This window comes from Eucalyptus grandis, chromosome 3, assembly GCF_016545825.1.
Source record: "Eucalyptus grandis isolate ANBG69807.140 chromosome 3, ASM1654582v1, whole genome shotgun sequence".
Taxonomy (NCBI): domain Eukaryota; kingdom Viridiplantae; phylum Streptophyta; class Magnoliopsida; order Myrtales; family Myrtaceae; genus Eucalyptus; species Eucalyptus grandis.
In genome coordinates, this window is record NC_052614.1 from 2,504,675 (window position 1) to 2,515,478 (window position 10,804).

Consider the following 10,804-nt stretch of genomic DNA (forward strand, 5'->3'; position numbering starts at 1 on the left):
TTCGGCCGATGGAAAATAGTTTTCTTAAACTAGGAAGTTTTCCCTTTTTAAGATAAGGAAAATTTTCTCTACCTGTCTCACGCAACCTATGGCTTCTTCGTCTTATCCCTCGTCTTCGGAACTGCGTCTCCTTCGCTGCTGCCTCACGCTTCTCTTCTAAATAGTAAAGGAGAGAGGGTGCCCCGTCTTCATTCTTGCTTTCAATCATCGTTCACAGTCCCAGGTCGATGATCGATGAACTCGCTGAAGTTTCACGTCCATCTATTCTCTGAGGCCTGAATTCCAGATCCAGGTCACTTTCTACTCACTCAAATCTAATTAATTGTTCCATTTTTAGTGCAGTCCTGTCTTTCATTCGCATTGAATCGAATGTGGCTGTTGATTATCGTGGTACTTCACTTGCTCTGGTGGAGGGTCGAGTTCAGTAGATCGATGGTTCTATCATATGTGTTTGTTGAATATCGCAGTACTTCATTTTTCCCTTTTTTTTTCTGTAGTGTTGATCGATAGCTTGCTCTTGAGATGTTGCTTATTTTGAGTGTGAATAGAATCACTTCAATGATGATGTCTCTCCTTCACATACTGCTTTATCTGATGGGAGTTCAATTAGCCCATTCTTTTCTGCGATGATTAATCCAATTTCTTGTGATGATTTTATTATATTTTGGAAAAATATTTTTCAAGAAAATGACAAATTCTATCATATGAATAATGCTCGTCTCTTTTATATAATAAAATCAAGTTTTCATTATCAGTTTCTAGTTCAATTTTAGCTTTCAGTCAAATAATGAAAAATTGTCATTTTCTTGAAAAATGTTTTTTCCAAATATCACATTTTTCATGAAATAAATGAAGCTTAAGCTAACCAATATTCACATATACGTTGGGATTGGTTTATTATTTGTGGCTCAAAATGAAGATCCAATTCCGGGGTCCATTTGTTTGTAGGCAAATTGTTTTCAAAAAATTATTTTTTGACTTTTTAGTATTTAAATAACAGAAAAATAATCAATCGACAGAAAATATCTTCCATCGATTGAAAACAATAAGCTATTAAGGGAAACACGACTTCCCCTCTAGTAAGAAGGAAGTCATTTCCAATAAATCAAAACTCATCATTTTTCTTAGAAGTGATTACATTCAATCACTAGAATGTTGGCAAAACAATTTTCTGGCAACAATTTCCCTTTAAATGAGCGGACTCTCAATTTAGAATTTCACCCGAACCTAGAGCTCGACGGCATTCAAAACATGTGAATCGCGGCTCAATATACATGTGACACTATACCTTATACTCTTGTCCTATATCCTTGTACCGATGGGTTCGAGCCAAAATCGCTCTTTATCTAATATTTTCATTTCTTCAATACGGTGCTCACAGTAACAAAAATAAAAGTATTTATATATATATTATAAATCTTAGTACTATTTACCTTCTTTTAACCATGGATGTGACTGACCAAAAAAAAACCATGGATGTGACCCCACCCTTTGATTAATAAATGTTGCAATTTTGGCCAAGTGGGGGCACGCGTTTGCGCGATGGGGAAAAAAATAACTGCTTTGACTGATAGAGAGAGAGAGAGAGAGTGATGATGGAAGGCGAAGATCTCCCTCCCCCAAAATTGAAAAGAAAAGAAAAAAGGCAAAACCCAAAAAGCAAGCGAAAAACAAAACACAAAAACTCTCATTTCCCACAAGGACGACGAAGAAGAGAGAGTTAGATTCAGAATTGAGGAAGAACCAACCGCCATAGCCAGAGATCTTTTTTCTCCAGCAGCTGCTCCTTGCTCGCGAAGAAGAAGAAGAAGAAGAAGAAGAAGGAGAAGATCTGGAGTGGGCGTGGATGCGGTGAGGTGGGCGGGGGGAGATGACGAGGAGAACCGGGGCGTGCCTGCGCTGCTGCCTGGTGGTGTTCGCGGTGGTGTCGGCCCTCGGCGTCTGCGGTCCCGCCCTCTACTGGAAGCTCAAGAAGGGCATCACCCTCGCCGCCGCCGCCGACGACTCCGACAACCACCTCTCCTGCCCTCCCTGCGCCTGCGACTGCCCTCCCCCTCTCTCCCTCCTCAACATCGCTCCCGGTAATCCCTCTCTCCCCTCCATTTCATCCTCTTTGGTTTTGTTGTCGTGCATTGGTCGATCCTTTTGGCGGTTAGAGGAACTGGGCTGGCGTTGAACTTGGAAATCGGGGACGCGATTGCGGTTTTGGGATCAGATCTTATAGCCTATTCTGTTGTAGTTGTCGGCTTGCGATTCTTGCTAGATGCTTAGATCTGCTTGCAAATTATCAGCTTGTGTGTGTGTGGCTGGATTTATCGGGAGTTGGGAACCTGTTGCGGGTTTTCGCCATGTCTCCGATCGCGGTTGTCGGAGCTAATGTGAACTAACTAACTTCGGATTGAATGGGAAGGTTACCTTGATTGGTGAGGTTCTGCATTCAATGCCATTCCTTTTTTGTTCTCGGATCTTGAAGCGCCGTGAGGGGTAACGGGAAAGTGGAAAGATGAGCAATCTCCTCTGAACCATTTGTCTGTACTTGTGATCCGAAGTAGCATCTTTTTTCCGTGAGTATGTGGAAATGCCTTCTCGTAAGGATCTCTGAGGAGGTCCTCATTCATCCCAATTAGCTAATGGCATACTGAAATGGTGTTGAAGGTTACTAATTCCACGCAGAAAAGGATGCTGTTGTATGATTCGTGGTGATGGTGATGTGGCTTGTTCATTTTCCCTTAACTTTTTCTTTGCTAGCTTACTAGTTGAATGGAATCGCACATTATCTCATCTGACTGTGGGAAAATGAGAAAGCTTGTGCTGTGCTAATAGAAGCTAAAGTGTCTATTGGTTTCTTCTATCGCCTGGAGTCATCGGGTTCTGACTTAGTGGTGTGTTTGGAAGAACTTCTGCTTTTAACTTTTATCGACGCTAGTAGTTTTAGCATCTGCAATGTTTCTTTTTTTAAATACTCAATGCTTCGAACGTTTAGAAAATATAAAATTTTGCATTTATAGTCATTTATAGCTTAATAATTCTTGTCTTGCTGACAAAGTCAAGAAGTACCTTTTGATTTCTAATGTTGAAACAATAACACCATTAAATCCTGGTGTCTTTATGGAAGGCTTTTTATTTATTTATTTATTTATATTTAAGGATGCGTGGTTTTACTCATCTGGCCGTTTGAGCATGCATGCTTGGCTTTGCAACCTTTGAGCGATAGTTGCATTCTCTCTCTTATAGTCTCTCTCTCTCTCTCTCTCTCTCTCTCTCTCTCTCATGCTAATTACTGTATAACTTATGTTCAATAAGTTGCTGGAAATGTACTGATTCATGGTTAAATCTTTCTGTCACTCTGGCAGGGTTGGCAAACCTTTCTGTTACAGGTCAGTTCTCGTCCTGCCAACTCTCATTCAACTTTTGTTTCTTGCATACTCTTGTTTAATTTAAAATTGCATTCCATTCATGAATATATGATCTCATTCTCAGTCATTGGGTTGGACAACTATTGACATAGCTTCACAACTGTCCCTGGTCAATTTCTTGCGGGAGCTATTTGTTTGAGAAGGCAACTGAACATGTAAAAACATGTCACAGAGCTCTTCTTGTCACCTTTACTTATCCAATTGTGATTAAATTGTTCACATTATGTGCAGCAGATAGGCCTCACATCAGACATGGTGATAAACATTAGTTGCAGATGAGTCATTTAAAGTATGATTGACTGCAGTAGCTTTAGGCTAAAAACAGTTTTCTTCGCTCATCTCTGTTCCTTTTCCCACATCATTCGTCAATGATGGGTGTTTCGAATAAATTATAGTGGCTTTGAGTCCCTTTTAGCATTTAAGAATTTCAAATCTGGTTTTTGATTTGAAACTTAAGGATCTGAAACTATAAGTGCTCTCTCTATATTGAGAAATGCAGATTGCGGGAGTAATGACCCTGATCTCAAGCGAGAGATGGAGAAGCAGTTTGTTGACCTTCTAGCAGAGGAGTTGAAGCTGCAAGAAGCCGTGGCTGAAGAGCACATTCGCCATATGAACATCACCTTTGCTGAGGCAAAAAGAGTGGCTTCTCAGTATCAAAGGGAGGCAGAGAAGTGCAACTCTGCCACAGAAATTTGTGAGGAGGCAAGAGAGCGTGCGGAGGCATTGTTGATAAAGGAGAGAAAGGTGACATTGATGTGGGAGAAACGAGCCCGCCAAATGGGCTGGGAAGGGGAATAGAGACCGAGGTTAAGTTAATTTTGCTTCATTTCACTTAATGAATTGTACAACTCGTGGCATCAACACACGCAATTAAGCAAAACAGTCCAGGATTCACTTTTCTCCTTCCACTAATGTCCAGCTTGAGGGTGCCATGCTGGAGAAGGGGAAGAAAAAGAAACTTAAGCTCTATCACTTTACATAGATTGTATGTGTCTACTTTTGTACCGTAAAGATGGTGCAAGTTTGTCATACTCTTGTAGGATCTCCCTTTATTGTAAAACCAGATGTCTTGCTAATGTTATCATGTTAAGCATTCTCTGAAAAGAGCATCTTATGATGCTCAATTCAATATGTTCTTTCCTGCGAGGCGGAATCTGATGTTAGGGATAATCTGGAACGATGGGCCTATTGGCAGCCCACGTTTATATTGAGAGAGAGAGAGAGAGAGAATCTTGAGAGTTGAAATTTGGCATATATAGGATTTGATAATTGGGAATTTCGCGTGTTTGAGGGACCTAGACTTTGATCTGAAGCTACTTTGACAGCAAGTTGCAATGGCAAGTCTCCCGTCCAGCGTTATCCTTGATTCTGCCGATTAAAAAACTTCTTGCGCCTAGCGCAAGAATTCCACAACGTGTATTATCTTGGCATAAACAACTCGATAGGATCTCTCGTTTTCACATTCGCTTCAAGCGTCCGTCGAGTGCAAGGAATGTATTCCCTTTCTTTTCTTTTGGTACTACTTTCTCATATTCAACAAAGGTTAGCTGTTTAGCATATTCTAGATCCATTCGCCAAACAGCGGGCGTAAAAAATGTTATCCCCTGAAGCATGGAACAAGAAGGATGCAATGCCTCGATAGCACAGTCGCTGACTTCGTACGGCTCTTGGTTCCAACAATCTCCCACTTGAGCAGAAGATTACTGGATAAAGTACAACACTTCCGGGGTAAAATTGAAGTGAATTATACCATCAATCTGAAGTTGACTGGCTGTGAATAAGCTGTTATCAAGGCCGTTGCAAGTAGCAATATTGCAACTGAAGAAAACACGTGCAAACCAATCAACGAAGTAGACGCATATGTGCTAGTTTAATAAGAGCAGAATAGCAAGGGACAGACAAAGAGAGGATATCCACAAATGGTTCTCTTCCCACATTCAGTGACATGTCCCAGTTCTAGTAACTCAGAATTTGAGTAGACCCCTGCTTGCACTAGAAGATATAACTCAGAAGGACTTGGGTGACAACATGGTTATCGTAAATGGATCGGAAACAGAAACATAGATATGAACACGAATCTGTCAGAAATTTGCCAAAAACTTCTAACTAAGCATGAATGCAACAGAGTTAAAAGGAAGAAAGAAGAGTGTTAAAACTAGTGAATACTAACAGCATACAGCAAAGTTGGAGAAGATGATTAAATCTAGACAGAAAACACTGAAAAATTACAAGTGGACTCAAACTTCTAGAAGAGGCGCTGTGGGCATCTCCCTTTCTGATGGGGCAGCAATAGCATTACATGCATGATCCAACAGGATAGGTGCCCAAGCTGAAATCTCCATTCGTGAGCACAGCCTCATTATGTTCCTGCATGATAAAGAAAAGGTCTTAGAAATTCATAGTAAGTTCAAGAAGAGTATCCAGAAAGAGATTTATAGCTTTACACTGCTCTCATTGACCCTGACATAGAGTGAATATCTTGGCATATATCCACTATTTATATTCATAGTAATGATGGAGGCACTAAGAATACTGTAAGAAGTGAGACCATTTCCGAAGCATCAAGAATCCTTAAGAACAAGATCCTTGCTACATGTAGCTAATATTCACTTTGATTAAATAATGCTCGTCCATGACAGATTTTATTTTTAGTCCAAACTTATGAGCTAAGAAAGACCAAACAGGATTACATCCGATGTTTTCTTAAGTTTCCATGAACTGTTTCACCTTTATGTTGGTGAAGACGAAATTGACGTCTTCTCTTTTTTTTTTATAAGTACAATACTGATATTTGACCAGATATGAACAAGGATTGGCCAAACGTGAAAATTAGATACAGTTTTGCCAATCCAAGGCTCCAGCTAATTCCCTTCACTAGAACTCCTACCTAATCATCCAAATAAGTTTTGTGTCAAATCACAGATACAAGCACACATGGATTCCTTTGTTTACCTGTTTGATCATTCCATCCATTAGCTCATCGAGGGACTCGAAACCATTTGGCATGAAGCCATCTGGAAACTTTGTTTGCCCCAAGAGGTAGTTTTCAAAGGATCTCATGTTTGCCTCCATGGATGCTGATTTGCCAACTTCTGCTTGCTGATAGAGAGGTGCATTGCCAGAATTTGATTGGACAGCAAAAGGAGCATCCACACTTCCACCACGCAATGAACTTGCCGATCCCATGTTCTGGATCAACGGTTCCATGTCACCATTGGCAGGTACTACAGAGTCAAAAGTACCAAAACCATGATTAAACTGGTGTTGGTAATTTTGGTTATGATCTTCCCACTTTGATTTCGATGATGTGAAGTCCACATTTTGAATTACGTTTCCCAGTAGCCCAGCTTGACATTGCATGTCTCCTCTAGAGTCTCCTAGAGCCGATGGAACGGGACTAGAAGAGATATTATTTGGGCCATTATGGATAAAAGGAGAGGGCAAAGTGAACTTCTCAGTCATATTCGTGGGAGCCACCTGACTGCAGTTAAAGGGCACTGTTAGTGGAGTAGGATTTGCTGAAGGAAGCTGGGGTAACTGAACTGCACCATGCCAATTTTCATTGCATCTACTTTTATCGATAAAGTTACATCCACCAATAGCACCAACATTGAGGGTTTCTGATTGCAAAGAAACTGCTCCAAAGGAAGACTGTATTCCGAATTCATCCCCACTGCGACTTTGCTGTGGGTTTCCTTGTAAGAGCAAATGGCTGCTAGGGACGCTCTGGCTGAGGTTGCTAGAACTGCTGGCCGTCACCCGGTTATCTGCAATTGGGGAAACTTTAAGGGCTGTGGGATTGTCGAATTTAGTGATGTCTCTTATATGAGGACCTGGCTTGCCATGATTTGGCTGAAGCAAGCTTGTATTTTGGTTCGCAGGTGATGGATTGGGCTGCAGCTTTCCAAGAGAGTTGATTGATTTGCTGACATTCTGCAAATGACTTGGCTGAATTGGCCCTGAAGCTGCAATCCCTTGCAAACCTAAACCTACAGGCGAGTTAAGTCTGCCTAGCATTATGCCCTGTGGATACAAAGAAGTACCAGAAAATCTTCCTGACCCAGCCAAGGTTCGAAAGTCTCCAAAACCGTTCAGTGCAGTCATGCGCATATAGGATGGATCTTTCGCCCCAAATGCAGCAACCATGTTAGCTTGCTGAACATTGCTGATTCTTTTCAAGTAGAGCCTGTATTTCTGCAGAGTAAAAACCGAATTACTGTCTAGTTCTAGCTGTCTAATGGACAGTTTCAGAATAAGGCTACTATGCTGTCCTTCAGTGCATCTAATCTAATACTATTTGAGCCGTGCAACACAAACTCACATAATCCACATTAGCAGGCATGTATCATTAGTGAGAACCATCAAAACATATAGGCTGATAAACCAATACTAGTTACCATCGACATAAAACTGCCCTACATGACCTAATTAGAGTTTATGGACTTAAAGCTCCTACATAAGATATGACATTTGAGATTCTGACATATCCTCCTTTGTTTTGAAAGAGTAAGGAGCAACATATGTTCAAAAATTTGAAACACAATGTTTTCCTGGCTCCTGGGAACTCCAATAAATGTCCACTCTCCCTAAAACTGTGTACACGTAAATATGATGTTGAAGGCACAAATTAGCTGCTGTGCAGGCAAAGGTTGCTGAAGAATCTAAATAATATGCAAAAATGTAAATGTAAGGAAAAAAAATCAAAACCTGCAGATGGCTTGCCACATTCTCCCTCGTAAGCCCCTCAACATTCATCAGGTCTAGGATCTTTTTCGGAACCGCCTCTGCATTAAAAGTGATATTTGAAAAGACTGTTAAGTTTTACTGAAGAAATGAAATTCACCCCATCTTGGTCAAAAAAGAAAAAGCTCACTTTCAAGGCCAAGCTGATTAACAGCTGAAACAAATTTCCTGTGCAGATCCACAGACCAAACAACTCGAGGCTTCTTTTGGCTCGAGGGATCCTCATTCTCATTCTCATTGTCTTCGCCATCTTCTTCTTCTTCTTCTTCATTTTGATCCTTTCTTCTCTTGTTGAGTTTCCCATCTGGATTTGCAGTTGTTTGGGCTCCTTGTGCACCCTGTCCAGATTCACCGTTGTCCTTATCTTGATTCGGCAACTGACTTTGGTTCTTTGAGTTTGACTTCTTTCTCCTGATAACATGTTGCCATATGTTCTTGAGCTCTTCCATTCTCACCGGTTTCAACAGATAGTCACAAGCACCATGAGTGATCCCCTTCATCACAAGCTTGGGATCGCCATAAGCTGACAACACTGGAGCCAACAAGAAGGGAAACCGATGTTAAACTTTGGTCCATCCCATGATTTCTACACATAGTGATATTGCAAAAAACAATAAAATGCAGTCAAATAATAAAAATTGCAACAAGAAACAGTCGAACAAAGCCAAGCCAGAGACTTTGCATTGAATCGTATTCAAACATCCAGCTACCTTCATAAAAAAACAAGAACTTTGCATCGTCAAAAGAGAATCATGTATGAACTTACTGATCACGGGCAAATCCATTTCAAGCCCCACGAGTTCCAGTAGCTTGAAACCATCCATGTCAGGCATGTTCACATCACTGATAACCAGGTCAAACTTGTCCCGGTTCTCCCTTAACATTTTCAAGGCCATGATTGCCTGATTTGTGGTGGTAACTGTGAAAACCAGCAGCCAAAATGGTTAAAAATGAACTCAGTTTTTCGACTCAGTCAGAAGAAGAAAACCAATGAAATGACAATCCATAGAAATAAACAGATAGTCCGCAAATGAGCACTAATTCCATGACAGAGGAAAACATGTCAGCCATGGCCTGCAACTGGATATCAAGAGTAACTCGACACATTGCATAACTCATTATTAACAGTTCCAAAACACACAAGAGGTTCTGACATCTGGCGACTCTCATCAATTTTTTCAAAAAAAGCATTGAAAATCGAAAATTATAATTTGAAAGATGATGGTGATGATGAACCCATCTCACAATTTGAAAGTCAATTAACTACCAAAAACCAAAGCACCCAAAAGAAACAGAGAGAGAGAGAGAGAGAGAGAGATCTCACCCTGATATTGGCAGCTTCTGAGCAGATTCTCCAACACTTTCAGGCAAGTTGGGTCGTCATCGACGGCAAGTACCCGCATGCCCACCGGAAACCGGTCATTCCCTCCGTCCTCCACCGTCATAGTGAATCAACAACACTCTCGGAACACACGAGAAGACGGCGGAAAAACTTCGAGCGGCTGGAAAATCGCAAATTTCCCCTTCAAACAGAGACCCAATTGCAGTGCCTTGAAGAAGGTGAAAACCGATCAAAGAGGAGAGAGAGAAAGAATAGAACAGAGAATCAAGCCCGAGCCAAGACTCGAACTTTGACCGCACAAGAACCTTTCTGAAGGTTCCTTCACAAAACCCAGAAGCCGAATTTGCTGCGAGAGAGAAAGTGATGCGCTAGAGAGAGAGAGAGAGAGAGAGAGAGAGAAGGAAGGGAACGAGTCAATGATGGTGAGACGGCCAGGAGCAATGGAGAAGAAAGTGGAAATATTTTTGTGCCCAATTACACGGAAATCCATTGGTCGCTGTCCCAATATTTTAATTTTTCGTGCGTAATTATTGAGGATTTTTTTTCCCTTTTTCTCGAAAAAAGAATTTAATAAAGCTTCACGCTTTCTCTCTCTTCCCTCTCTCTTCCCTCTCTCTCTCTCCTACCCGCCTGCTTCCCCCTCTGATCGGCGTGGGCTCTCCCTCTCTGCTGCTGTTGCTGCTGCTGCGAATATCGACCTTTTCGCTCGAGCTTTTTCCTCCTCAAAAGGAAGGTAAAGATGGCTCCTTTAACCATGGAATTAATCAAAAATTTCCCAGTGCAGAACCCCAGAAAAAGGCCAACGTTGTGGCACAATCATGTTCCCACAGTTGCAAGGAGGCCTTTTGCCCCAGCTCATGTCATTGACCGTGCTGCCACCCCAGTTTTTTTGGCTTGATTCCTCTGCAGCACAGGACTGAGCTTCTCTTTCTCCACATTTATCTCACCAGCTATGATATTATTATTCATATGTATATATCATGTAATGATTTGTCATTTTTTACTCACAATATTCTTGTTTTTTGTCTCTCTTTTCTGTGCCTTGGCTGGAACACGAATTAGAGAGGGGAGAGAAACAAATATATGTATATTATAACTTGCTCCTGTGATAAAATATGACAGCCATTGACATAAATTTATTATTGACCGATGATGATCACCATGATGACGTCAGCAACAGTCATGTACTTAGGACTAAAGTTGCATAATTGATGTGGCTACACGGGGAAGTACAATTATTGGGCTGAGGTTGTCTCTTCTTTCTTCTTGATCAAATAGTGGGTCAATATCAATAATTAAA

At 41.1% G+C, this 10,804-nt stretch overlaps 2 protein-coding genes across 2 annotated transcripts; one reads left to right on the forward strand and one right to left on the reverse strand.

The window, feature by feature from the left end:
- The first annotated feature begins 1,619 nt into the window (after nucleotides 1-1,619).
- Nucleotides 1,620-4,523, forward strand: LOC104436111. The gene is made up of 3 exons (XM_010048838.3): nucleotides 1,620-2,081; nucleotides 3,354-3,377; nucleotides 3,916-4,523. The coding sequence occupies exons 1-3, from the start codon at nucleotides 1,871-1,873 to the stop codon at nucleotides 4,215-4,217; spliced, it is 537 nt and encodes a 178-aa protein (XP_010047140.1). The 5' UTR covers nucleotides 1,620-1,870; the 3' UTR covers nucleotides 4,218-4,523.
- An 808-nt stretch (nucleotides 4,524-5,331) lies between these two features.
- On the reverse strand, nucleotides 5,332-10,086 carry LOC104436113 (two-component response regulator ORR24). Its single transcript, XM_010048839.3, has 6 exons — nucleotides 9,487-10,086; nucleotides 8,929-9,081; nucleotides 8,293-8,694; nucleotides 8,127-8,203; nucleotides 6,372-7,613; nucleotides 5,332-5,786 (listed from the first exon to the last, which is right to left on the reverse strand). The coding sequence occupies exons 1-6, from the start codon at nucleotides 9,605-9,607 to the stop codon at nucleotides 5,715-5,717; spliced, it is 2,067 nt and encodes a 688-aa protein (XP_010047141.2). The 5' UTR covers nucleotides 9,608-10,086; the 3' UTR covers nucleotides 5,332-5,714.
- Between the last annotated feature and the right edge of the window lie 718 nt (nucleotides 10,087-10,804).

Bases quoted from the DNA above. Each gene is read 5' to 3' on its own strand.
- LOC104436111 (XM_010048838.3), top strand. From the start codon at position 1,871: ATGACGAGGAGAACCGGGGCGTGCCTGCGCTGCTGCCTGGTGGTGTTC. The intron at 2,082-3,353 runs GTAATCCCTCTC...TCACTCTGGCAG, and splicing joins CCTCCTCAACATCGCTCCCG to GGTTGGCAAACCTTTCTGTT. The intron at 3,378-3,915 runs GTCAGTTCTCGT...TGAGAAATGCAG, and splicing joins GGCAAACCTTTCTGTTACAG to ATTGCGGGAGTAATGACCCT.
- LOC104436113 (XM_010048839.3), bottom strand. From the start codon at position 9,607: ATGACGGTGGAGGACGGAGGGAATGACCGGTTTCCGGTGGGCATGCGG. The intron at 8,204-8,292 runs GTGAGCTTTTTC...CTTTTAATGCAG, and splicing joins TAATCAGCTTGGCCTTGAAA to AGGCGGTTCCGAAAAAGATC. The intron at 7,614-8,126 runs GTTTTGATTTTT...TTTACTCTGCAG, and splicing joins ATGTGGCAAGCCATCTGCAG to AAATACAGGCTCTACTTGAA.